Source organism: Oryzias melastigma, linkage group LG11 (assembly GCF_002922805.2).
Source record: "Oryzias melastigma strain HK-1 linkage group LG11, ASM292280v2, whole genome shotgun sequence".
Classification (NCBI taxonomy): domain Eukaryota; kingdom Metazoa; phylum Chordata; class Actinopteri; order Beloniformes; family Adrianichthyidae; genus Oryzias; species Oryzias melastigma.
Genome location: NC_050522.1, coordinates 20,071,584 through 20,096,594, shown reverse-complemented (window position 1 = coordinate 20,096,594; position 25,011 = coordinate 20,071,584). Strand labels below are relative to the sequence as shown.

The window sequence follows — 25,011 nt, the reverse complement described above, 5'->3', positions numbered from 1 at the left end:
AAGCAGGAAAAGCGCTATATAAATAAAGTTGAATTTGAATTTAAAACAAGAAAATAAGGATTATCATAATTTATTTCTACTTGGTGGGCCAGATTAAATAGTTTAACGGGCTGCATATGGCCCCCGCGCTGTAGTTTGCCCACCCCTGGTTTACACTGACTTTTCATTGAAAGTGGTTGCTTGAACATGCTGTCGAATGCTTTATAGGTGGACGTTAGTTTGTGTTTTATTGTAGTAAAAACAGTTTATTTTTTGTCTTCTAAGAACATTGTGGCGAGTTCCTGAAAGGAGAATCAGATGGAGCTTCTAATTGTTCCTCAGAGGTTGAACCTGCATCTTCTCCTCACAGAGTCTCCTGGACCTCGCTCGGAGAAATCTGGACCAGAGCGCCTCGAACCGGCAGTTCAGCTCCTCTCAACCAGAGCTGGACTCCAGCTTCGACATTCCATCTCCTCCTCCTCTGACCAAAAACCTCTCCGCGTCGTACTTTGCTCTCCCCGACCGCCCGTCCTCCTTGCTCCACAGCCGACCGCAGTCGGAGGAGCTCCTCACCGACTGTTTCATTGAAGAAACGGTGAGGGTGCCCATCGCCTCCATCCCCGAGCTGCAGCTGGAGACTTCCAGCTCTGAGGAAACGGAGACCTGCTTGGCTGTTTGTCCCACTACAAGTTCATCCGGCGCCTCTCTGAGCCAGAATCCTGTGAAGCGCCACTCTGCGACAACTTCTGTTGGTCGGGTTTCCACGGCAACCGCAGAGCCCATCTCTGGTACTTCTGATCGGCCGAAGGCTTCCGGCAGAGAAGGCTCGCTTTCCCCAATCTCTGAAAGTGTTGAGCAGAATTCCTATTTGTTCAGCCCAGAGAAAGTTTATGAGTCTCTGTACGAGTCACTTTTTCCTAAAAAGTTGATGGTCACCCCTCCAGCGTCGACATGTGACCCTGCCTTAACCCGGGTTCCCACTGCCTCACATGTAGAACCTGTGTTGCACGACCCCGTACCCCTCAGGAGCCAGGACTCCCTCAGAAATGTGACTTCTACTGAGGGAAACACAGATATCAGCGCGAGCACCTTGTATTCAGATCCCAAGCTCCACGTTCGCCGCAGAGCCACGGCGGTCTCTGCGGGTCGGGACTCCGCTGCTCCTGTTTCAGACTGCGTCACATCCCAGAGGACGGGGGCTCGGGTTGCAGTTTCCGTCACACGGGCAGAAAAGCGCTCCCCTGCTCCGGAGGCTCCGAGGAGGTTTCCAGGCTTGTTGGCGCCGATGGACGCAAGCGACAGACCTCTGAGTCCGGCGTACCTGAGCGTGGGGTCGGACGAGGGGAGCACTGCGGACGTTTACTACAGCGCTCAGGAGGACAACGTAGAGGAGAGCGGCGATGAAATGTTCACGGTGAGCGAGAGGCAGGACAGTTTTCTGGTTGGAGGCGTGGAAGACGTGGAGACCAACTCCAGCAGGATTGTTGGGATGAAGCAGGAAGGTCAGAGGTCACAGAGTCATCTGATGAGTGAAGGAGAGTTTCTTTTAGAACATAAAGAAGAAACCGCAGCACAAGGAGGAGGAGGAGGGGGGGAGATAGTGGCACCACCTGTTCTGCAGGTGAACATGATGGAATGTGAGAGTGTCCCGCCCTCCGCTGAGCTCACGGGGGAGGGGTCTGTCTCTGAAACGGGAGACGTCTGTGCCGGAGAAGCGGCGAGCCTGCAGGGCCCGTTTGTGACTTTTAGACAAAGGAGCAGTCCTGAAGATGCACGGACCGGTTCCGTGGGCGAGGAGGAGGCTGACATCCCGTCCGCGCCGGCACACGACGAGCTGCCAGCTGTGTTGACAGCAGAAGACAACCACGCAGGCTTAGAAGCACGTGCGCTGTCAGACACGCCCGCGGAGACCGCTGCGGGCAGCAGCGCCCCTGCTCTGCATCCAAAGTGGGCGGAAACACCGGATTGCCGCGCCGCCCTGCAACAACATGTGCCAGTAGAGGTGCTGGCTTCACACCGGGGCGCCGGAGAGGCTGCAGAACCGAATGCAGAGGAGGTCCGAGATCAGCTGGATGACAGGTTAGTCACTGATGTTCTGAGGGAATGTAGAGGAGCGTCCTGACGGAGGACTGTAGTCCTGCGGTTCCGCAGAGCTGCCAGCTTTAACCACGACTTCCAGCTTCAGGATTGTGTTTCCGTTTTCAGTGTTTAGCTCAAAGCTTTTTGGAAACCACAACAAACACAAAACGGTTTCATCTTAGGGTGTCGTGTTTGGGGTTTTCCAAGCATGGGTGTGATGTCACAAACCCCTGGAGATGGTCAAATCCCAAGATTCAATGTGAAAAGTAGCCGATGTTTAGAAAAATACATTTATATTGTTAGTCTAGAAAAATATGACTGAAGACTGTTAACATTCTGTTGGCAGTGACGACTTCATCCTAGTCTGATTGATTTAAGTCTTTGAACAAATTATTTACAGATCACCTTCTTACATATGATTCAATCTCATTACATACGTTTTTAAGCTAAACATTTTAAGCTAATTTAGCGTTTACAATAAGCACTCATTAGCATCAATGCTAAAGTGTTACCTTTAGCTTTATAATTTAAATATTTGATTCTTATGATTTATTTAGATGAAACATACTTTTTTACCTAAATTAGCAGCAAACATCATACATTTTCTGCACTTATTTAAGCTAATTCATTGAACATTTTAAACTCATTTTCATTTCTAAAGGACAGTTTAGCCTCGTTTAAGTTAGCTTAACTGTTGCTGTTTTGCACTTTTCTTCAAATATGTTATCTTTGTAGCATTCTTTTGACAGCCTAGCTTGTTGTCTTTTCTATTTATAATTTATTTGTAGCCTACATGTTTCAACATGCTGGGCTTCACCTCTACATTCTGGCTCTTTCTTTAGCTAGTTTAGCATTTAACAACATTCTAGTTTGTCTAAGCTAGGCTACTTTGACTTGTAATTGATAATTTTTGGCATTTTATTGTCCAAAATCTTTTTATAGTGTAATTTAATGACTTCCACAATGTGTTCTGCAGTTATTTTACCTTTTAAAAACTTAATTTGGTGCCAGGAAAGAATTTAGCTTGCAGCTTTTTTATTGTATATGAATTGGTTGTACTGTGAAAATGCTTGAGTTTTATTACAGTTAGAAGCCCTTTTTACACAGAACTGCAACAATATTAACCACATGTAGATGAACTTGTCTGCGGCGATGAGGTCATGTTTGACAAATTACTGCTCCTTTTTAATTCCTGAGAAGATGTGATGGAACAGCTGTGGGAAAATTCTGGATTTTGAGTTTCAAGCATTCCTGCGGGCTTCACGATCTGCCTCTACCAGTCCTGCTTTCAGTTGTTCTCTGCAGAAGTGCAACTGACGCTGGATGTGACCCAAATGTTCAGATTCACTGAGAGTAAAGCTCCAGGCAGAAGTGAAAAAGTCTGAGGAATGTGCAGCTTGTGATCACACCTTTGTCTCTGCGTTGACACACCTGAAGCAAACCAGAAAAGGTGTAAAAACATGAATTTGCTGCTGCTGTAATGTGCTAAAATGGACTCAAAATTTGACCTTAAAGTGTTTAAATGTAACTTTTTGAAAGGATTCCAAACACTATTAAATGCAGTTCGCAGCTTTAGTTGTCAGCATCTGAAAAAACTTGCTGTCAAACAGCATTTGATGTTTGCTTCCTGGAGCCATAAGTATTTGTGTGTTACCGTGTCAAATCTGGCTTCTTCAGATGAAAACAACATGGTTTATGGTCACGGTTTATCTCCTAAATGTTGATCGATTTGATCTGAGTTAAATCCAATTCTGGGTTTATTTTTTTCTTTTTTGCTGCTGCTTCCATAATCTCCACTAGAGCGCAGCAGAGAGGTGTGTCAGAGTTTGCATTTGTGGATTGCGTAAACCTGCTGTGACCTCCTGAACTCAAGAGCTTCAGATGCTGATGAAAGATGAAGAAAGCCTCTCAAACAACCACACCTGCCTCCACATTGTCTCAGCTGAGGACGCTTAGGCCGGCTTTCATCACTGAGGATGTTGGCGTTACGCTTTGAAGCATCTGATCACAGCTTAGGTCGAGGACCTCCGCTCTAACCGAATTCTGCTAAATGTCTTTCTTGTTCGTGGAAAGCCAAACTGGAATCTGAAACCCATTTTTTAAAATGATTGTAAGTCCTAAGTTGGAGCTCTGAGGAACTCCTTCACAGTGATGAGATGCAGGTTTTTTTTTGTTTAAACAAGCTCAACCTCAAAGTATAAAAGCTGATGAGATAATTAGAAACGAAAAGACATCACTGGTTAAAACAAAGTGATGGGAAAGAACTACTTTTTGACTAATAATAATTGTCTGCATGCAAATAATTCTGTTTGTAGTGTTTGGAACAAGTCGTGGAGGGTCTAAAGTGTTTTGTTCAGTTTTTTTTCTCACTGTGAAGAAATATTACCAGGTTTTTTAATGATCTCTGGAACTGCAATCTGACAATCAAGAAAACTAAAAGATTAAATCCAGACAGAGAGAACCGGTAAACATGGTTGGTTTCTTTTATTTCTGCCTCTTCAGACAGTAAATTTTGAAGGTGATGCTTCAACAGATGGAAATATTACTGGGCTGAGTTCTTAAGAAATTGGTGTTTTATTTAGAAATGAGATGAAACGATTAAGGTTTTCTTTTACAGGGAAATTAAGCTCCTAAATAAATAAATTGAACTGAAAATTGTGTAAAACAAAAAAATACTAACTCAGTGATTCTAACAAGTTATTTAAAGAACTAATAAACATTTGAAAACTAAAAAGTATAAAATAATAGAATTAAACTTAAAGAATACTCTAAATGACTTCATAAAAAAGATATGAAATGCAAAATTAATTATTAAAAATACAGATTTTACAATAAAAAAATTAACAATGCAGACCAGTGTTTCAAAATAAGAGTAGACATTTTATATCCAAACCTTGTCAAGTAAATTCATCGTGTGAGTTTAAAGTAGCTAAAAAATTCTAAAAAGGCTAAATACTAAATAATCTTTAAGATTTTAAAATAAAAAACAACTGAAATAAAAAATGAAACAATTAATACTTAAGTAAATTGGCTGCTCGATACTTTCAATAGCAAGAAAAAAAGGAAGATCCCACTTTAGCTTTTGAAAAATATACAAAATATTAGTAAATGATGGTGTGGGAGGTCAAAAAACAAACAAAAAAAAATCAGAAAAAATAAAATTCTGTCCCCAAAAATATCCAAGAATGCCCAAACTGCCCTTTTACCAATGTTGAAGATGTTATAAAATAGCTTAAAGTAGCTAAATGTTGTAAAATTGTAAACAAATGTAAAGTTAGCTGAAACAATTCTATTCTAAGTTCTGAGAGAGCTGTTCTGAAAAATGGAAGAGTTAAAAAAAAAAATGAAACTGGGATGAGCTGAAAAAAAACCCTGAAAAATGTTCCTCCTTATTTCTGCAAACTCAGATGTCAAAGAGCTTTTTTTTCCATTTTTGCTAAGGAGTGACTGGCATTAACAGGAAGGATGGCATGCAGAAGACTCAAGTCAGGCTTTGACTCCGCCCACTGAGCGGCACACAGGAATGAAAGCGGTGAATGTTTCTGCTGCCTCACCTTTGCGGTCGGATTAGACAGATGTTCAGGTTTCGGCTCCGAGCTTTCCTTCCCTCTTTGACCCACTTTTTTTTCTTGTCGTCGAGCCAGATAACCTGCTGTTGCCGACTCCATGTTGTCTGCAAGTTTCTTTTCTCTTGCATCTTCAAAATCTCTATAGCAACCATTTTCAATGCACCTGTGATGTTAGGTTGAGGTTTGAGGGGTTGTAAGCTAGAGGGAGAGAGTGTTGACAGAGAGCTCTCAGCAATGGGAAGACGAGTTCTATGCTTTCCTTTTTATTTCCCATATCATAATCGGATGGACATAAATCGCAATATTATCGTCACTGCGATATCGGCCTGTGTAATACACGTATGGAAAAAGATGGCGAAAAAATCAGAAAATTGTCGACCTTGGATGTTTACACATGCTAAGGCAATTTTTTTGGCAGCTTGAAGTTTTTAACAAACTAAATTGAGCTCTTTGCACATTTGACCAATCGGATTGCCTCCTTCATGTCGTTGACCAATCAAATGGAGCCCTTTTATGTTAGAGTCCCGCCTCCTTTTGTAATAGTCGGTTATTTAGTTTATCATTTAAGTTTTGTTGACATTTATTTAAAGAAAACTGTGGCAGTGACATAGAAATTATGTATGTTGTTTTTTTTTATATACGTTGTGATCGTAATAATGATCGCTGATTTCATGATTTTGGGTTTTTTTTCCCTCAAACGATGCAGCCCAAATTCAGAATGTGCTTCAATTCCCTGAAGGAACATAGCTGGAAAAAAAAAATTAAGAGGCAAATTTTTTTTCTTTTTTTTTTTTTGGTTAAAATCTGGGGAGAGCCAATTGGTATCTCGTAAGCACCAGATACTATCCAGTGAGCGCCACCAGATAGTAACCAGAAATAAACATTTTTGTATTTCTTTTATTTCAGAAAATCTTTTTTTTTTTTATTTATTTTTTTTTTTAACCTTAACGTCTTATTAGGTGCTTTGTAAAAAGGTTATCTGAACTCTTAAACACAAGATGTTCTGATGCTTTTTCTGCTGCAGAACATGAATTTTCATGACTAGAAGGAACCCCATACCATCACGCTCCCATCACCGTGTTTAATCTTTTCTACGTTCAGAATGTTCCTCTTTTGTTTTGTCACTTTGCATATATAAAAGTAGGTTTGAACAGTTATTTCCCCTTAAGGAATACAATCATTTTCTAGACGCTGTTAGATATTTTTTTCCGAGACGGAATGTCCGTGAGTTGAGGAGCTGTCACCTGCTGGCTCCGCCCTCATTTCTGTCACCTTTCCTCAGGTTTCTCCTGGAAAGCCTCCTGACATCGGAGTCCGAATCCGCAGCCATGATGAGCAGAGGCGTCAGCAGCCTCTACAGCCCGCAGAGCCCCCGGAGCTCGCCCCCGCCAGCAGAGGACGCCCCCAACCACGACTTCTACAAAGTGTCCCTGATGGAGGAAGTGGATTCTGGGCCGGAGTTTAGGTGGAAGAACAGATTTTATGGCGTGACTCCGTATAAACCCAGCAGCACAGAGGAGGATTTAACTCCCTCCCCCTCTGCAACTGTTGCTATTGGCAACAGGGACTCGGAGGAGTGGAGGAGGAGCTCTGAGTGGGAGGAGCCTGCTGCTCCTGCAGGTAAAGGAGACGAGCGGAGGGAGGGGGAGGCAGAGAGCCAGCAGCCGCACAGGAATTCGGAGCAGCCGGAGCTCACCTGCAGCAGCCTAGGAGACTCTCCCCACAGCGGCGTCTTCAGAGCCACCCTGGTGGAGCTGGTCCTCGACCCCCCGGCCGCCCCCGAGTCCCCCGACACCGAGTCTCACATCCAGCAGGACATGGACATCCTGGTGGACACTCTGAGGAGCATGGAGCCCTCTCTGAAGAGGGGAAGCCCAGCCCCACGTCCGCAGGCACTTCCACCCCAGCACATGTCCTCACTGCCCCCCATCGAGGAGGACGCCACCCCTGATGCTACCCCAAAAAAGCCTGAGGGAAACCTGAACATCCCCAAGGACCTGGGGTTGGGGAACAGCAGCGCCCGGGACACTCGGTCCCCGCTGGAGCTGATGAAGAGTCAGGTACCCTCCTGCAGAAGTTTGGTCTGCAGAAACGCTTCAATCTACTCAGTATGTTTGGGATGTTTTAGTTTTTTTTCTAACTTCCAATGACGCCTCTTTCTCAGGATCTTCACCCCCCAGATGTGAACGGAAATGGACCGTCCACGTTGACCGCCAGGTCGTCCCGCCTCAACCACAGCGTTCTCTTCAGCGGCCTCATGACTACAGAGACCGACAACACGAAAGCCCACCTCCCTTCCAACCGCCGAAGCTCTCTGCCGGAGACCCGCCTCCTTTCAGCCAATCACATGGGCCTGGGATCAAAGGAGCAGAGCGAAGGCCAGGCGAACCCCCCCGGGTCCCGGTTGGAGCGCCTCTCCCTCCTCGTCAACTCTCCTTCCCTGACGAATGGCGGTTACGACTTGAACGCCCACCGAATGAGCCTCCCCATGAACATCAGCTCCCCTCCCCACAACGGGAGCCCCACCCACCTGCTGAGCCCCACCCACATGTTTAGCCCCACCCACATGTTTAGCCCCACCCACCTGCTGAGCCCCACCAGCTCCCTGGACTTCCACAGGCCCCTTGGCATCTCGGACCCTTCGATTTCCATGGTGGCGCAGAGTCCGGGGGTCCCGAGTGGTGTCCAGACCCCATTGTTCGGCAGCGTTCACGCCATGACTCCGTTCCAGCAACCTGAACCCGAGCAGAACTTGCTGGCCAAGTACCGCGCCTTCCCCGACGCTTACGTAAGTTCTCCCTCTCAAGATGGTTCCCTCTTCAGGTCACGTCGTAGCTGCAGGTCAGCTTCCCCTCTTTTTGGGTGAGCTGCCAGTTTTCGGGTCAATAACCCCCTCTTCGGGTGTAAATACACCTTCATCTAGTGAGCTGCCCCCTCTATGGGTCACCAGGTGTAACTACAAGTCAAGCTAATTATTTTCCACATAATCCTGATCTTGTTTAGACTCGTTTAGAGCAGCTGGTGCAGACACAACAAGTTTAATGTCTTTTTTGTACCTCAGTAATTTAATATCTCAGGTAAGGTGCCCCCTCTTCGGGTGTAAATACGCCTTCATCTAGTGAGCTGCCCCCTCTATGGGTCACCAGGTGTAACTACAAGTCAGCTGACCCTTCTTCAAGTCAGTTCAGGGATTCTTGTTTTGTCACTGAAACAAAACTGAATCTGATCCCCCAAACCTGAAACCCTGATGGGATTTAGCTGAGAACCATTCTATATTTAGATCAGAAAACTGTGTTTGTGTGTGTTGTTGTGGGTGTGTGCGTCTGAGAAAAAAAACGTCAAATCAGCTAATTATTTTCCACATAATCCTGATCTTGTTTAGACTCGTTTAGAGCAGCTGGTGCAGACACAACTTCAAGTTTAATGTCTTTTTTTTAACCTCAGTTATTTAATATCTATTAATATGGCATTTATGTTTTATTGATACGTTTCTGCCTCCAGACTTTTACTTTGGCAGATTTAAATTTCTAGTTGAATTTTTTTCAAAACAATTTTTCATAGTTCTCTTCACGTTTGGTAAATGTTGATTTAACTTAACATGTTTAGCCTTTTTAATGTAGTTTTAGGGGTAACTTTAGTCATAAACCCTAAATTTAAGCTGTATTACAATCTTACTTAGTGCTTTTATTTTAATTCTCTCTAGAATTGGAGCTGTCCTGCACGGCATTAGATCATTTTTAAAGTAATTTTTTGCCTTTAAATATAATAAACATTCTTAAATAGCTAATTTAGCATTCATTTCAATCATTTTTAGCATTTGTTTAGCTTTTTTTTTTTTAATTGCAACTCTATTTATTTCACAGTTACAGTTTGTTCTCATGTGTCACATTTTTCTCCTGGACCTGAATGCATCTCGGTCAGGAATTCCTACCAATTGAAGAATGGAAGAAATGTTTCAGTCATACCTGGGGGAGGTGGGGGAGTCGAACAATAGAAGTTGATCAAGAGTGCTGACAGAGCGGGATCGCAGTCAGGTCGGACCTGCAGTCATGCGTGAAGACAGACTCATGCCTTCATTACACCGTGTCACCCCCAGGCGCTCCAACACCTCACCCTGAAATAAATACTTGAGGGGGGCGTGTCCACACGAGGAGGAAGTTCCTCTGTTTCTCTATTGCGGATGTGGAGGCGCCTTGTTGTGATTTACAACTTAAAAGTCAAAGGAGGATTCAGAGAATGCACTTGTAATTTCATGTTTTCTCATTGAACCGGCCCGTATCATCAACCCTCTACCACCATGCTTAACAGTTGGTTAATGAGATTCAAGGCTGTGTTTTTATTGTGCGTTACTGAGAAGGTTAGGAGTTAGCTTAGTCACAGTATTGTAAATGTTAGCGATCTCAGTCTGTTTTTTTTGTTTTTTTTACCTGTTGCGAACAAGGTCGCGTGCTACATGAATTCATATGCTAATAGAGGTAACGCTTCTAACATGGGAAACCTGTAGCGTGTTACAAACGAGTTCTGGAGTTAGCTGTGATTTACCATTGTCAGTTTTCAGAATGGAGTTTTTTTTTTTTTTAGTAATTCACGCTTTTATGAATATAACAGTTTTTTTCTGCATTTAAAACCATGTTTATCGACCAAAGACGAGACTGAACGACATTGAAAGCAGACTGTGAAAACGCAAAAGCTTGTGTGATTGACAGAGAAATTACAATGTCATCTGCATAAAAAAAACATGATGTATTTGTCAAGTTTTGATATTAAGTTGTTGATATAAATGGAGAACAAAAAGTGTCCAAGAGCCGAACCCTGTGGGACACCGTTCTGGATAGAGAATTATTTTATTTATTTTTTTTTATTTCTTGTCATTTTTTAAGCTAATTTAGCCTTAGCATGTGGCTACTTTGCCGTAACGCCGTGGACACTTGCTGCTTCTCTCTGGCTCATTTCTTTTTCATGCAGCTGTAACTGTTTTTTCTTTTGTCGCTCTAAAGGTTAGTTGCGCTCAGGAAGCTGTCCTCTTTGTAATCTCGTTGCTGCAGGCGTCTGGTAGCGCCCGCCCTCCAGCTGATTTGCATAAAAGAGTTTGGCACGTCTGACATTTGTTTTCACATCGCATAGGCATGTTCTCGCTGTGATGTGAGAAAGTGGCAAACCAGACCTGCTGGATGGTCGTTTTTCTTTCCTGAACAAAAATCAAATGTGCAAGAAAAACAAAGAAAACGACCAGAGCGAAGAGTGAAACTAGAATGAGCACGCTTTTCCAGGGCAGTGAAACTGGAGCTGCGGCTGCAGGCTGCCTGTAGATGGAAACGTGATCTGGACTGTGGTTTTGTCCTGCAGAGCCCACACAAGACAAAGACACCTGAGACACACATTCATGAAGGAAAACTCTTCAAGCAGCGTGTTGTCTGTCAGTGAAAAGTGTCACTCGAAGGAAGTTTACAGCAGTTTGAGACGACAGAGATGCTCCATTTCTCCTTCACCTGATCGAACAGCCGCATCTGACAGTGTTGGAGAAACGACGTCTAGATCTACCATTCTTTTTATCACTTATTGTTTTTTGTTAACTCATAAGGTTTTCCAACAAAGTTAAATCAGAAGAAATTCCTGTTTGTCATAATTCCTGAGGATTTCCTGAGTTTAGCTCCGACATCCTCCCATCATATCTGAACTTTCTCACTCTGGACTCGTTCTATCTAAACGGACAGATTTAGAAGATAAAATCCTCAGATTTCTGACGTTTATTTGTGTTTGCAGCTCACCAAAGAGAAGGAGCACGGAAAGCTCAACCCCCGTCCTGGAAAGGTGAGTCTCCGTGCAGGTCGGCCCGCACATCTTCATCCTCACTTGCATCTCCCTCTTAAACATCTGATTCATTTTTCTCTGCTTGTTCTTTTTGATTTACGTTTTTTTTTTGGGAAATAAGCAGCAAATTATTTCAATGTCACCATTTACTTTTCCTATCTTGAACTACATTTAATTGTATTTAAACTGACCAATCACATTCCCGGTGAGAAGTGAATTGAATGCTCCCGAATGACAAATCAAACGCACCCCATTACCCACGCATTGGACCTGTTGACAGACGACACATTTTTGTTCCCAAGTCATCTCACACACAGACGCCTGGTTCAGGATCCCTCCGCGTCACACCCCGAACCCCTGGGTGTCCCCAACTCATCATCCGACGCACCGGCTGTCCACAAGCCTCAGGACGCGGCACCGGTCGCTGTACCTGAGGGTTGCGGAACCGGGTTAGGGTAGCGGTGCGCTCCGCATCCTGGCACCGGACCTGTTCCTGCTCGTGCCCCGGAGGTTGGGGACCCGTGGGGACCCAAAACATCCAAAAATGACGCAGAGGGGCCCAAACATGAACGAGGATCACCCCTGCTTTTTGGTCCGACAAGTAATGCAGACGCCATTTTGTATTTTAAAGTAATCCAAGAAAATGTTATAATGTTTACAATCAACTCTAAATAAAAAAACAAAATGATGCTAAAAATGCCAAATTGTATACCTGAAAAAAACTATTAAATATTTTTAGCTCCAAATTTGGTAACAATTTTAGAGCAGCAAATTGACTGATGCAAAGGTGTCCCCTCCCTCCTGCCCATCCAACCCATCAAAACTCATGTATTGCGTCTTTGAGTGTCTTGTGTCTCTGTGTTTTGATGCATATTTTTTTGTTGTATCTGAACATTGTACACAGTGTTGAGATATGACCTTTTTTTTGCCACCCATGCCCGGCCCACCCTCTTGAGGCCTTCTACTCCCTCGCTAACAAGGGGCTCTAATTCAGTTGGCTGCATCCACAGTGAACCTTGAACTGTCTGTGTACCTCTCTGTCTGTATTGTTCTGGGTTATACTGAAAAACAAGAATTTCCCCCTGTGGGATTAATAAAGCAATCTTGAATTTTAAGCTTAATGTTGCTAAGTAAATATTATAGCATACATGCTATCAAATTAGCAGTAATGCTAGTACTAAAAGGATGTGTAAAATAGCTGTTTTTAATATCAGAATTATAAAAAAAATGCTTGATGTTGCCTTATGCTGCTAATGCTAAAAGCTTACATGCTAATCTAAACTTAAAATAAGAATTTAAATACTTAAAAAAAAAACAATATAAATGTTTTGGATTTCAGAATTAAAAAAAAAAAAAAAATCTAAAGCTTAATGTTGATGAGTGCTGCTAATGTGATAGTTTACATGTTAGTCATGCTAAACAAAGTTAAATCCCATCAGTTGTCAGTTTGTTCTCCGCATTTGACCCGTCCCCCTGGGGGAGCGGTGAGCTGCAGACTCGGGTCAGGAACCATTTGGTGGTTTAACCCCCAATCCGCTCAAAGAGAAACGGAAGAATACGTCTTCTGCTAAAGTGTAAAAAGCTGAAGAATAGGTTCAGGTTCTGTTCTTTTGTTACTGCCTGCGTTTGATAAAGTTGACTCCAGGTCAGATTATGGTGAAGCTTCAATGTTCCTGCCAGAGTTCATATCTGCATTCATGAAATCTTAAAAAAAAATGGGATAAATCTGTCCTTCAGGCTATAATTTTCACTGCAGAACCTCCTTAGATAGCCTAGCATTGTTAACCGGACGCATTGATAATGAATCTTCGTCCCTGATTAGTTTATTTTACTTCAATGCCTGTTCTTTTATCAAACTTCTGAAACCATCTTCTCCCTTCCGATGTGGAAAAGGTCAAACTCTTTTCCTGTATGTGATTATCTTTAAAATGTCAGGCCTGCTTGGTCTTGCAGCTGAACATCATGTACCTGCGCAGCAGTTTGAAGGGAGAAGCCTCCCTGGCTGCAGGGCCTCAATGCTCTTTCCATGTCTGCGCTCAGGCGGCTCCGCTCGTGCCAAGAAGCCTGCAGCTCTTAATCCTGCAGCTTTGAGCCGCTCTGACACTGCAGATGCTTGAGTAGAAGATGCAGCTATTAAACAGCTTTAAACTCCCACTCTGATGATTTTTTTAAGCTATTTTAAAAGCGTTCTCATTGGTGTTTTATTGATAATACCGTTTTTAGACAAAATGATAAAAAACATTGTAGCCGTACAGTTTAGATCCAGATACGGCTCGGACCAGGAAAGCAAAGATCTACATCACAAATACAATATTTTTCAAACTAGATTTTTTTGTCTGCTCCTGATTCACAATGATTTCAATAAAGAAATGCTCAGAATCACAAACCTTAAGCTTTTTGTCCTCCTCCTACTAGATGTTCATCTATGACCGGCCGGGGATGTGCGGCGAGCGGTGGGAGGTTCGCGGTGATGTCTTGGATGCTACGTCCTGGGAGCTGCAGGAAACCATCTCCATCAGGGTGGTCCGGGGCGGGTGAGCATCCTCGATCCAGTTTGGGTTCTGTGCAGGAGCCAACCTGAGCTGTAACCCGACACCTCTCACGTGATGTGTGGCCCGCCCACAACCTAGAAAACATGTCGGCGGTGCATTTCCTCTTAAACCATCTCAGTGGACGAGGAGTGGACTGTCCACCACAAAACAAGGAGATGGAAAGTTACAAAGACAAAAACTAAAAGGGGGGGTTTAGCAAATGACTGTATATGAAAAACTGGACCGAGTGTGACGTCACCCTGAAAAAACGTTATAGTTCCGTCCAGCTCCAGCCAAATGAAGTCAGTTCAGTCTCCATTTTTCCGGACGGCGCCATGTTGGAACCAGAAATTGTCAGTCAGCAGTGATTGGTCCAAATCGGTCTAAGTCGTCATTTCTATGGCAACCCATGAGAATCTATCAATCAATTCAAACGTTCAGCTTTACTTTTATTGAAGCGTGTGATTGGTAAGTTTATAGCTTGAATAATTAGCAATAAAAAATTGTATTGATTAAAGAGTTAGCAGTAAGCTGGTATTTTTGGAACGCAAGAGGGGGAAGGGTCCAACCAGAGCCAAATCTTCAGCTCTCCACCCCCCGGGGAAGGTTTCAAGCACGTAAAAGAAACTAGTAGAACTTGAGCTTTAAAAAAGCTTTGAAAAAATTTAAGGGAATGTGTCAATTCCTTTAACTCAAGTCCAACTAACCTGCCATTGTACCTTTTATTGGCAAGACACACCTGATCCAGGTAAATCTCAGCAAGTAGAGCCGGGTTTCTAGAAAACCAGCATTCTTAAGACCTATTGTAGTATTTGAGCTAACATCTAAACACACAGTCGCAGTGCTCTAGGTAAATGGATTAATGTGAAAGGTCCTAAGAAATTATCTGATGCTGAGTTTATTGTGAGATGCTAAATTATACTCTCACACTCCCTGACTAACATTAGCGATGCACTAAAAACTGAATATCTGAGCCATCCAGCCAAACAGTTTTGAGTCAAATGTGCGTCCATGGATCTATGGATCTCACTACATGTGGCTCTTTTATCTCTCCATGGTGTCTCTCTGGCTGAAGAAAAATAAAATAATAGTAATTTTCATAGTTTAGCTTCTATTTTAGCAACATGCTAACATTTTTTGTCCACTGGAGGTTTTAGGCTAATTTGGAGTTTAGCTAACATTTTAGAAAAAGTCCTGATGTTTTCAGCTAATTTATCTTCTTTCATTTTTTGGGGGTAATTTAGCTTCTAATTTAGCAACATGCTAACGTTTTTGACTAATTTAGTTTACTGAGGAATTTGAGGCAATTGTGGAGTTCAGCTAGTAATTAAACAACAAGTTAGCTTTATTTTCAAAAAAAATAGAGTTTAGCTTCTATTTTAGCAACATGCTAATGTTTTTTGCTAGTTTTTTGCCCACTGGAGCTTTTAGGCTAATTTGGAGTTTAGCTAACGTTTTAGAAAAAATCCTGATGTTTTTAGCTCATTTATCGACTGAAGTTTTTTTTGGAATAATTTAGCTTCTATTTTAGCAACATGCTAACATTTTTGACTAATTTAGTTTAGTCTGAGGCAATTTTGGAGTTCAGCTAGTAATTAAACAACAAGCTAGCTTTTTTTGGCTAATTTAGCCTCTAATGAGTTTTTATGCCAATTTGGATTTTAGTTAATATTTTAGCAATATATGCTAACATTTTTGGCTAATTTGTTATCTACTGGAGTTTTATTGCTAGTTTAGATTTTAGCTTTTCTTTTAGCAACATGCTAACATTTTTGGTTGATTTAATTTACTGAGGAATTTTTTGCTAATTTGGAGTTCAGCTAATAACTGAGTAACAAGCTAGATTTGGCCTCTACTAAATTTGGCCTCTACTAAAGGTAAAAGGTAGAGATTGGGCTCCTTCTAGGTTTTGATCAGTAGAAAACGAGACCAAATGGCTCTTTTACTGTTTAAGGTCGCCGACTCCTGTTCTAAGTGGATGTATCAGAATGGGGCGGAGCATGGAGTTTGTGAAATCATTAATGCAAAGTTTTTCAAAGTGCATCCTTTTGTCTGATTCACGGTTTGAGTGAAGACATACTTAAAAATGTAACTTTAAGCTTCATTTTCTTAAGATATTTCCTTTATTGTAAGAAAAAGGCACAAGAACATCTAAGAAAACACAATTTTATTGGAGTAGGTCTTTTAAAAAGGAAAATTCCCACAAAACCAGAAGTCCTTCTGACAGATTTGAGTCAAACTTAACCAACCTGACCAACACGTCCTCCTTCATATGGTCAGGTAGAGTTATGGTGGGGGGTTCCTGGATGATGTCATCTTCTCTTATGGAAGATTGCTAAATCTTGAAAGAATTGGAAGAATTCCAACACTAATTAAAAATAGCTTGGTGATTTTTTTATTTTTTTATATTTTTAAATCTTTTGTCACTTTCATTTAGGTGGAACACAAACACAACGATACCACACCCTTGTTTCCGTTGAAGCGTGAGCTCACAAAAAAAAATCTTTCTCTGGAAGAGTCTGTAAAGGAGTTCCTGAGAGTTGCAGTCAGGCCAAAACAGGGCGGAACGCACCCGGAAACATGGAGGCGCAGAAGCTCCAAAACAACTGCCAAAATGCAAAACCTCCCATCTTAAAAAAATCCATGTTTCAGGAAACAAGAAAAGTGTTTATTATTAAAAAAAATTCAGGATTTTCCTGTAGATTCACTTAAAAATGTATTTAATGTCAAATCTCAAAAGGGGCAGAAAGGATGTTCTTCCTATCGATGAGCTCCATAAGCTGAGAGCTTCCTCCAGTCGGTGATCCGAGTTCTTCTCCTTTCAGGTGGGTTCTGTACGAGAAACCCAACTTCAAAGGGGAAAAGATTGCCCTGGATGAGGGGGACATCGAGCTCACCTGCCCCTTCAACCCCCCAGAGGAGAACGGGGTGAAGGAGGTCAAAGAGAACGGCGGAGAAACGCAGGACGACCCGATGGAGAGCATGCCGGCGCGGCGGTTCGTCATCGGATCCATGCGCAGAGCGGTTCGGGTGAGACGACGGTGTTTAAACTCTTCTTCAAAAAATGTGAAAGGATCACAGATTGTGAAAAATTCAAATGTTTTTTTTAAATAAAAAAATAAGAAACAACATAAATAAGGAAAAGAAACATTTGGTTTTCTTTTTTCTAATAATTATTGTGGTTTCATCTAAAGGGATGGGCGGGACTTTCCTTTAATTATGAAGGAGTAGGCGGGATTTAAACCAGCAGAAATGGGTGTGGTTTATGTACACTGAAGAACTCTTGGAGTACTAGACCCTCAAAGCAATAAATGTGTAAAAAAAAAAAAAGAAAAAAGGTTTAATGGATTATTCAAAAAATAGGGTTTAATCCACAAGATCTTTCAACAATAGTCTTAAGGATCTGCAACCATGTTTTCTGCCCTATTCCAAAATGTGCTATGTTGTGGTTTTGTTTCATCAAAAAAGAAAAAAGTAGGAACATGACCAGGATTACTCATTCAGAAAAAAAAAGATCTAAAATACGTGTCTTTTTTCCTAAAAGGTATTATTTTATCTACAACACAGGCGTCAAACTCCAGGTCTCCAGGGTCCGTGTCCTACATGTTTTTTAACTGATCTGTCTTTGTAGCAGTTTACTGGTAAAACACACCTGATCCAGATGATCAGCACCAGATAAAACCAGCTTCTTGAAACACCAGCAGGAGGCCTGGAGACTCCCCTTCTCCTTAGCCCTCCCTCTTGATTAGAAGTGGCAGTTGAAGTCAAAGTCGTGTCCAAAATTATTATTTTTTAAGTTTCACTCTCCAAACCGAGGGGTCTAAAGGCCGCTATCACTAGAGTAAACCGCGTCGCTGAGAAGCTCTTTTCTTCCCTTTGGTGCGCTCTGAACCGGAGATGTTTATATTTAAATGTGAGTAATGACTTTATGTTGTAGTGTGACCTGTTTAAAGTTATAAAACCGCTATTGTTATGGACATTCAAACGCTGGAAGCTCCGCGCTAATGCTAGCGGACCGGTGATGTCGATGACGTCATTGAACAAAGTCACAGCCGAAATATTAGAAAGATTTACCACATTTAACATTGGAGTTCTTGGGACTCCATAGGGGAGGAGTTTTATTTTGGAAAACATGGAGCAAACGTCTGCTCTATAGGTGCACCGACCAGGTTATAAGGTGCACCGTCAATGAATGGTCCATAGCCAGACTTGCAGCGGACTGTAAGGCGCATTAACGACGAGTCAGAGGGAAGTCCTTCAGTCAGTCAGACTTTATTAACTGAGTATACAGTAACTCTAGAACTAGTTTGTAACACGCTACACCTTACCCAAGTCAGAAGCGTTAGTAAATTTACAATACCTGTAACTCCCAACCTGAAACGCAACAAAAATATAGCTAAAACAAATACTACTGTGCTACTGTGACAACTCTTACTCTCAAACTTGTTAGCTACACGTAAAAAAAAGTCTGACATTGCTACCTATTAGCCGCGTTAGCATATTTTAAAAAAAAAACATTTTGACAGTTTTATGTACTTCTCCAAATAGCTTCAACATTTGAAAGCTCAAACAAAATTGAGCTAAATTTTATGCTCTTTGGATCATTAGGCACACGTCTTTTTGTTTTTTCAAATTAAGGCTTTGAAGTGCTCCTCAAAGCAGAGAACTGTGGTAGTTTATCCAGGAGGCTGTTCCACGGCGCTCCTCCAGATCTACCACCCTGCATGTTTTCTAGCTCTCAGAATTGTTTGCTGCTGATCATTTAGATCAGGACGTTTAGCCAATCAGAACATGACAATACCTGAGTCGGCTGATCAGCAGCAATGAGGGAGGGGGAGGTGGAGGGGTAAGCAAAGAGCAGCAGGTTGAGCTTGTCGATAATGATGGGATGTGTTTGTTCACCTCAGGACTACAGCGTTCCTGAAATCAGCCTGTTTCCAGAGGAGAACGGTGAGGGGAAGAAGGTGGTCTTCAGGGACACGTCGGAGGACGCCAGGATTTTCGGGTTTCCCATCAAGGCCACCTCCATCATCGTCAACGCCGGGCTGTGAGTGACCCCACAGCGGTCTGTGTGTTCAGATGATCAGAGAGTGACCCCCCCGTCTCCTCTGCTCCTCAGCTGGCTCGTGTTCGCCGAACCTTTTTTCCAGGGCAACCCGCGGATCCTGGAAGTGGGCGGGTATCCCAACCCAGCAGCCTGGGGGGTAGAAAAGCCTTATGTAGGTTCGGTGCATCCATTGAAAGTGGTAAGAGGCTAAACACAAATGGAAAGATGTTTTTATAGGGGAAAGGGCTGACGAATGCATCTCCTTGTTCTCAACAACAGGGGGAGCCGAGAGTGGAAAACCCGACGGAACCACAGGTGAGAACGACAGAACGTCTCTGCGGCAGCAGAAACTCTCGGGGGTTCTGATTGATCTTTCGGTGTGCAGATGATCATCTACGATAAACCGTACTTCAGCGGAAAGTCGCGCGTCGTCACCGCCAACATGAGAGACTTCCTTACCAGAACCGACAGTCAGCAGAACGTCTTCATGGGCAGCGTGGGGTCGCTCAAGGTCCAAGGAGGAATGTGAGTGTTCAGCTGAAGTCCTGCGTGGATTTGGGCGCAGCAGCGTTAGCTCGTCTGTGTGTGCTGCTGCAGCTGGGTGGGCTTCCAGAAGGAGGGCTTCCGCGGACACCAGTACCTGCTGGAGGAGGGCGAGTACCAGGACTGGAGAGTGTGGGGCGGCTGTGACTCGGAGCTGCGCTCTGCCAGGATCATCCGGGCTGTAAGTTACCATAGAAACGCTGCACACACTGTAAACCGAAGGTGTCCAAAGTCAGTCCTCGAGGGCCAGTGTCCCACATGTTGTCCAACCAACCTATATTAGAAATCAGTTCTGGAGTTTTATAACAAATCCACAACTTCATGTTATTGAACCTGAAGAGAATCATCCAAAACTGATTCCAGGTCTTTTATAGCTCAACTTTTCTATTAGAGCATATATCAGTGTGATATTTCACAAGAAAAAAATTGTAGTGTTTATATTTTTTTAATTCAAAGTGTTTCCATAAATTATCTGATTGAAGTGAATCTAGACCAATCAGGTTTGAGCACCTTGTCTGTGATTGGCTGGTTTTGTGGCTCATTTCTGACGCTCAGTTCAGAGTTGAAACCATTGACTGTAAATGAGAACTGGACTAAGATAGCGTGATATCAACAATAGAAACTGACTTTCTTTTGGTTTAAATAAGTCAATTTAGTTGCCATTTTTTTGCGATATGGACGCTGCCATGTTTGAACCAAACATCAGTGAAACTGTCAAACATTTTGAACGGTTGACGTGAAACCTCTTTTATTGAGGTGTCTGATTGGTCAGTTTATAACTTTCACTCATGAAAAAAATAATATAAAGAATGAGGATTAGCAAGAACATATTGAAATAGAAGTTTTTTTTTGTCTTTGTGGAGCCAGCAGGTTCTTCTTATTTGGAAGGCCAAATCCAGTTCTCATATACCGTCAATAGCTGAGAACCCAAAGACAAGAGTGATGTTTCCACCGTGGAAAACATGAAATACGCCTTCAGCTCCGTGAGAATGACTCTTTATGGGGTTTTCTTCTTTTCAATGTTTGGATGGTCAACTTGGAAACACAGTTCAGATAAAGTTAATCTGGACAGGATCAGATGTACCGGTTAGTCATGAATTACAGAGTATGAGGCGATCCACTCTGTACATGAAGTTTATGCCGCAGGACAACCATTTTATCAACATTCAAAGGCATGGTGGTGACACTATCATCATAAGTAACTACAGGTATTTTACCTCCTTCCTCAGGACCTCGCAGACCCCATGGTGGTGTTGCACGAGCAGTCTGAAGAGGAGGAAGAGGAGGGCATGCTTGAAAACACCCTTGAAGCGGTGGAGGCCATCCCCGATGTGGAGCTGCTTGGCTTCAAAACCTCAACGCGCTCCATCCACGTTCTCAGCGGGGCGTGAGTTCTCCTTTTGACGCCTCGTACAGATGTGTTGGATTCCTGCGAGTCCTCACTAAATGTCCTTCCGTCCTCTCAGGTGGATAGCTTACTCCCACGTGGACTTCTCCGGGAACCAGTACATCCTGGAGAAAGGTTTCTACAGCAGCTGCGCGGACTGGGGAGCTGAGGACTCGCGGATCTGCTCGATCCAGCCCATCCTGCTGGTACGGACCAGGCAGAACCACAGAATAGCTGAATATGTTTGCAGATGATTTATCATCATTTTGTTTTTTTAGGCCCCATCAGGCAAAATGACGAAGATGGAGGTGAGAGAAGAGTCTTTTATTCCAAGATGTCCAGAAAAAGGCAGAATTTTTTTTGGGAATAGTTTAAGAGAAAAACCATCTAAGGAGATAAAAAGACACTCTTCTACACCAGTCTAGATTGCTTTTCTCTTTTGTCAGATCATTCTCTACTCTGAGCCAGACTTCAAGGGCGAGTGTCGCACCTTTGACCACAGCTATGAAGCTCTGGCTAAGAACTTCCTGACCAAGTCATGTCGAGTGTCAGGAGCGAGGTAAGCAGCAAAGTCAAGACGATCTCATTCACACATATTGAGGTATGGTTAAGGACCCCTCCTCGTAACTTTTAGAAGTTTTGGGTGTCCACAACTTGTTGTTTCTTGACATGGTGGCTGTTCCCATTAAATCGGAGGCGTTTTGTCTGGACGCGGCCCGTACCCTAATGCTGCATTCATGCTAGATGCGGCCGGCGCGTCAAATTTACTGTTTTACTCTGCTGGAGCAACTGGTAAAGATGTTCTAGAATTCATTTGTTGTCACATTCTGGAGAACCTGGATGATGTTGAGTGAGTAGCTTGGTCTATATGTTGTGGAGAGCTCTGCAGAGAAGCCAGTGAGAACGTCACCATGTCTGCATTCACCAGATGTTTCAGAGATGCCTCACCTTCATACACACGTCCGTAGTTCTACTCCACACGCGCTTGCATAGACTTCTCATTAAAACTGGCTCCTTGAACAGTGCAGCGAGAGCTGCGCCTGGATTAAGGTCATTTTAAACGTTACTTCCGTCTGTCTGTGGCCCAGTTTGCGCATTAACCCTAGAGGGGGAAAATTAGCCTGGAGGATGTTATTATGGAGCCCATGGAGCTAGAGCACTGCGGCTGCGGCTCTCTGTTTGCCAGGCGGCAAACCCCGGGTGGTCCAACATAGCGAGGTCCACTGCCCAGGGACCGGCAGACTCGGCAACGGCGTATAGTAGATCAACTGGACCCCGGGCAGCGAAGCCAGTGCTGTTCACTGGGCGGCTGGCTAGTGTAGAGGGCTGATTGATCCAGCTCAATGGGCTCTGTGATTGGCTGGCGAGTATCCCGCCTTCACCCAACAGTAACTGGAGACCTTCCCATCTACGCCAACCCAGCATCTTAGAATTACTTACTAACTTAACATAGAAACTTGATCCCACCGCTGCCCGGACTGTGTCTGTTGTGAATCCACCTTAACTCAGTATCGGTCCGCGTCCAGTACCAGTCAGTGTCGGGTACAGCTTTTGGCACCACGTCTAGTACTGGTCTATGTTGGGTATGGCATTACCGCGTCTAGTACCAGTATACTTCCAGTACAGTCCGTGTCCGGTACTGGTTTGTGGCCCAGAGGTTGGCGAGCCCTGATTTAATTGGAAATGCCAGCTTGTCAAAAAAATGATAATTGGGGACACCCAAAACGTCAATTTTTGAAGTGGAGGGGCCTTGACCAAATGTCAGTATGTGAAGACTTGGGGATGAGAATGTGCGGGCAGAGTTGGAGGTGGACCGATCAGGCGTGTCTTCATGCTGGAAGGTTTGAGCTCTGAAGATGATGAAGGTCATGAATGTTCTTGCATTCCAGCTGGGGGCTCTACGAGGAACCAGACTTCTCCGGGGATTTGTATGTTGTATCTGAAGGAGACTATCCCAACCTACCTAGCATGGGCTGCCCCCCTAACTTCCACCTCCGCTCCATCAAGATGGTGCCCCTGGTAAGGGATCCGTTGGTTGTTTTGATGGTGCGGTCTGACCTCCAGCTGAACGTTCTCGTCTCTGCGTTCAGGCGTTCTCCGTACCCTCCATATCTCTGTTCGGCCTCGAGTGTCACGAGGGCCGCGAGATTACCCTGGACTCTGAGATCTTCAGTCTGGTCCAGGAGGGCTTCAACAACCACATCCTCTCAGTCAGGGTCAACAGCGGCTGGTCAGTATGACAGTCCAAAGCGTCTGTAGATGGAAGCCGACCCTCCTAACCGTCTGATGTTTTTGCAGTTGGGTCATATGTGAACACACTGGCTACAGAGGGCGCCAGTTCCTGTTGGACCAGATCGAAATCACCAACTGGCCAAAGTTCAGCTCCCTGCACACCATCGGCTCCATGTACCCCATCAGACAGGTCGGTCGACTGGTTCACTTGTTTAGACACAAGTCACTCCCTACCCTTTTTTTTCACTAATTCTCTGGATGGCCTTCTAGTGTCTGAAGTTGAGGTTATCTTCTACTTTTCTAGATTAGTCCAGACTGTTCCAGGTTAAATTAATAATTCAACAAAAGAGATGAAAACATGAACAGTACAACGTCAGTGTCGCTAGTCGTCAGACGACTTTGCACCTTATCTCTTATATATTATAAGTCATCCTAAATGGGACCAACAAGACCTTAGATTGCCTGGTGGGGGTCCAAATGACTGCAGATGCCGTGTAGATCTTGTGACTCTCTCGCTCCGTCCTTCTCTCATCAGACTGTCTGCTGTTAACCGCTCCAAAAAGATTTAACTTAAGGAAGCAAAAAGAGTCGGATCATCCAAAAACATTGGAAGCTCCCACAACCGACCATTTTCATGAATTGGTGTGTTTAGATCAATTAGTCTTTTGACACCAGAGATGTTACATGTGACGCCTGCATAACACACTGACTTTTCGTAACTCTTCAACCGTGGAAATTGCGTTAATTGCTTAAACAGTTGAATAGTTACGGTAGTCGAAAGGACTTGCTGCTAGCAATGAGGTCAAAGGTTCTAATCGGCAAGAACAGAAAAACAGAAAAAGAAAAAACAGAATTGGAGATTTGATTATATCTTAACTGTCAGCAGCCGTGGTGGAGGGTTTTCCTCATCAAGCTACTTTCTGTATAGTTCAGTAGAAATGGGTCATCTTTAGTTTGAAAGGATGCAGAAGTTCTCAGAAACAAAATGTTTCATGAAATAATACTCATGTATTACCTCCTTCAGAAGCGGCACTTCTTCAGAGTGAAGAACGTGGAGAGCGGTCACTTTCTCTCCCTCCAGGACGGCGCAAATGAAATGAAATCTGGTCGTGTGGTGGCGGCGCCAGAGGCGGAGCCTCAGAGCGACATCTGGTTTTACCAGGATGGGCTGATCAAGAACAAAGTGAGGACGCCGGAGGCAACAGAGAAACATTCACAGTCCGTAAAGTTCAAACATTGAGTCTTACAAAACCCCCAATGGGTCCACTTGTGTTTTGCAGTTGGCGCCCGCCATGAGCCTACAGGTCATGGGTAATGTGGAACCAGCAGCTAAGGTGGTTCTGTGGAGCGAAACTCGACAACCGATCCAAACATGGGCCGCCAAGATGAAAGGCCTCATCAGCAGCCTCACATTCCCTGGCATGGTGCTGGATGTTAAAGGTACGGCTTCAGAGTCGAGAATCATCAGACATAGAACAGCTAAATGTTTCATCTTTGTCCTTTAAAAGAAAAAGTATTTATTTCTAAAGCACCACTCGCAGGTTAACACGACAAAGTAATTTATAACATAAAAAAACATGGACATTGTTATTTTCAAATACTCGAACTCTAAATTTACTTTATATTTTTGTATTGAGGTGTAAAAAATGATGACATTATAGACCACAAGAATGTCAAATCTTCATGTTTTGTTTTTTAGCTTTCTTAGCATTTCCTTTAGCATTTTGCTAACTTTTTTTCAAGCATGGTTAATAGTTATCAATTCATTCTATCGACGTTATTCTCTCAAATTAGCTAAGAAATGAGACAAGGTGACAATTTTATTAAATTAGT

At 43.4% G+C, this 25,011-nt stretch overlaps 1 protein-coding gene across 1 annotated transcript in view; it reads left to right on the top strand.

Moving 5' to 3' along the window:
- The window catches only part of LOC112136948 (beta/gamma crystallin domain-containing protein 2), a 40,024-nt gene that overhangs the window by 12,751 nt on the left and 2,262 nt on the right, over nt 1-25,011 (top strand). The window contains exons 4-23 of the mRNA XM_024259004.2: nt 350-2,058; nt 6,910-7,687; nt 7,792-8,415; nt 11,391-11,438; nt 13,854-13,972; nt 16,795-16,999; nt 18,877-19,016; nt 19,089-19,215; nt 19,296-19,331; nt 19,402-19,541; nt 19,614-19,740; nt 20,789-20,946; nt 21,026-21,152; nt 21,225-21,254; nt 21,393-21,505; nt 22,836-22,965; nt 23,037-23,176; nt 23,245-23,368; nt 24,203-24,361; nt 24,459-24,618. Of these exons, the coding sequence (XP_024114772.1) occupies nt 350-2,058; nt 6,910-7,687; nt 7,792-8,415; nt 11,391-11,438; nt 13,854-13,972; nt 16,795-16,999; nt 18,877-19,016; nt 19,089-19,215; nt 19,296-19,331; nt 19,402-19,541; nt 19,614-19,740; nt 20,789-20,946; nt 21,026-21,152; nt 21,225-21,254; nt 21,393-21,505; nt 22,836-22,965; nt 23,037-23,176; nt 23,245-23,368; nt 24,203-24,361; nt 24,459-24,618 (5,194 nt within the window). The remainder of the gene's footprint in view (nt 1-349; nt 2,059-6,909; nt 7,688-7,791; nt 8,416-11,390; nt 11,439-13,853; nt 13,973-16,794; nt 17,000-18,876; nt 19,017-19,088; nt 19,216-19,295; nt 19,332-19,401; nt 19,542-19,613; nt 19,741-20,788; nt 20,947-21,025; nt 21,153-21,224; nt 21,255-21,392; nt 21,506-22,835; nt 22,966-23,036; nt 23,177-23,244; nt 23,369-24,202; nt 24,362-24,458; nt 24,619-25,011) is intronic.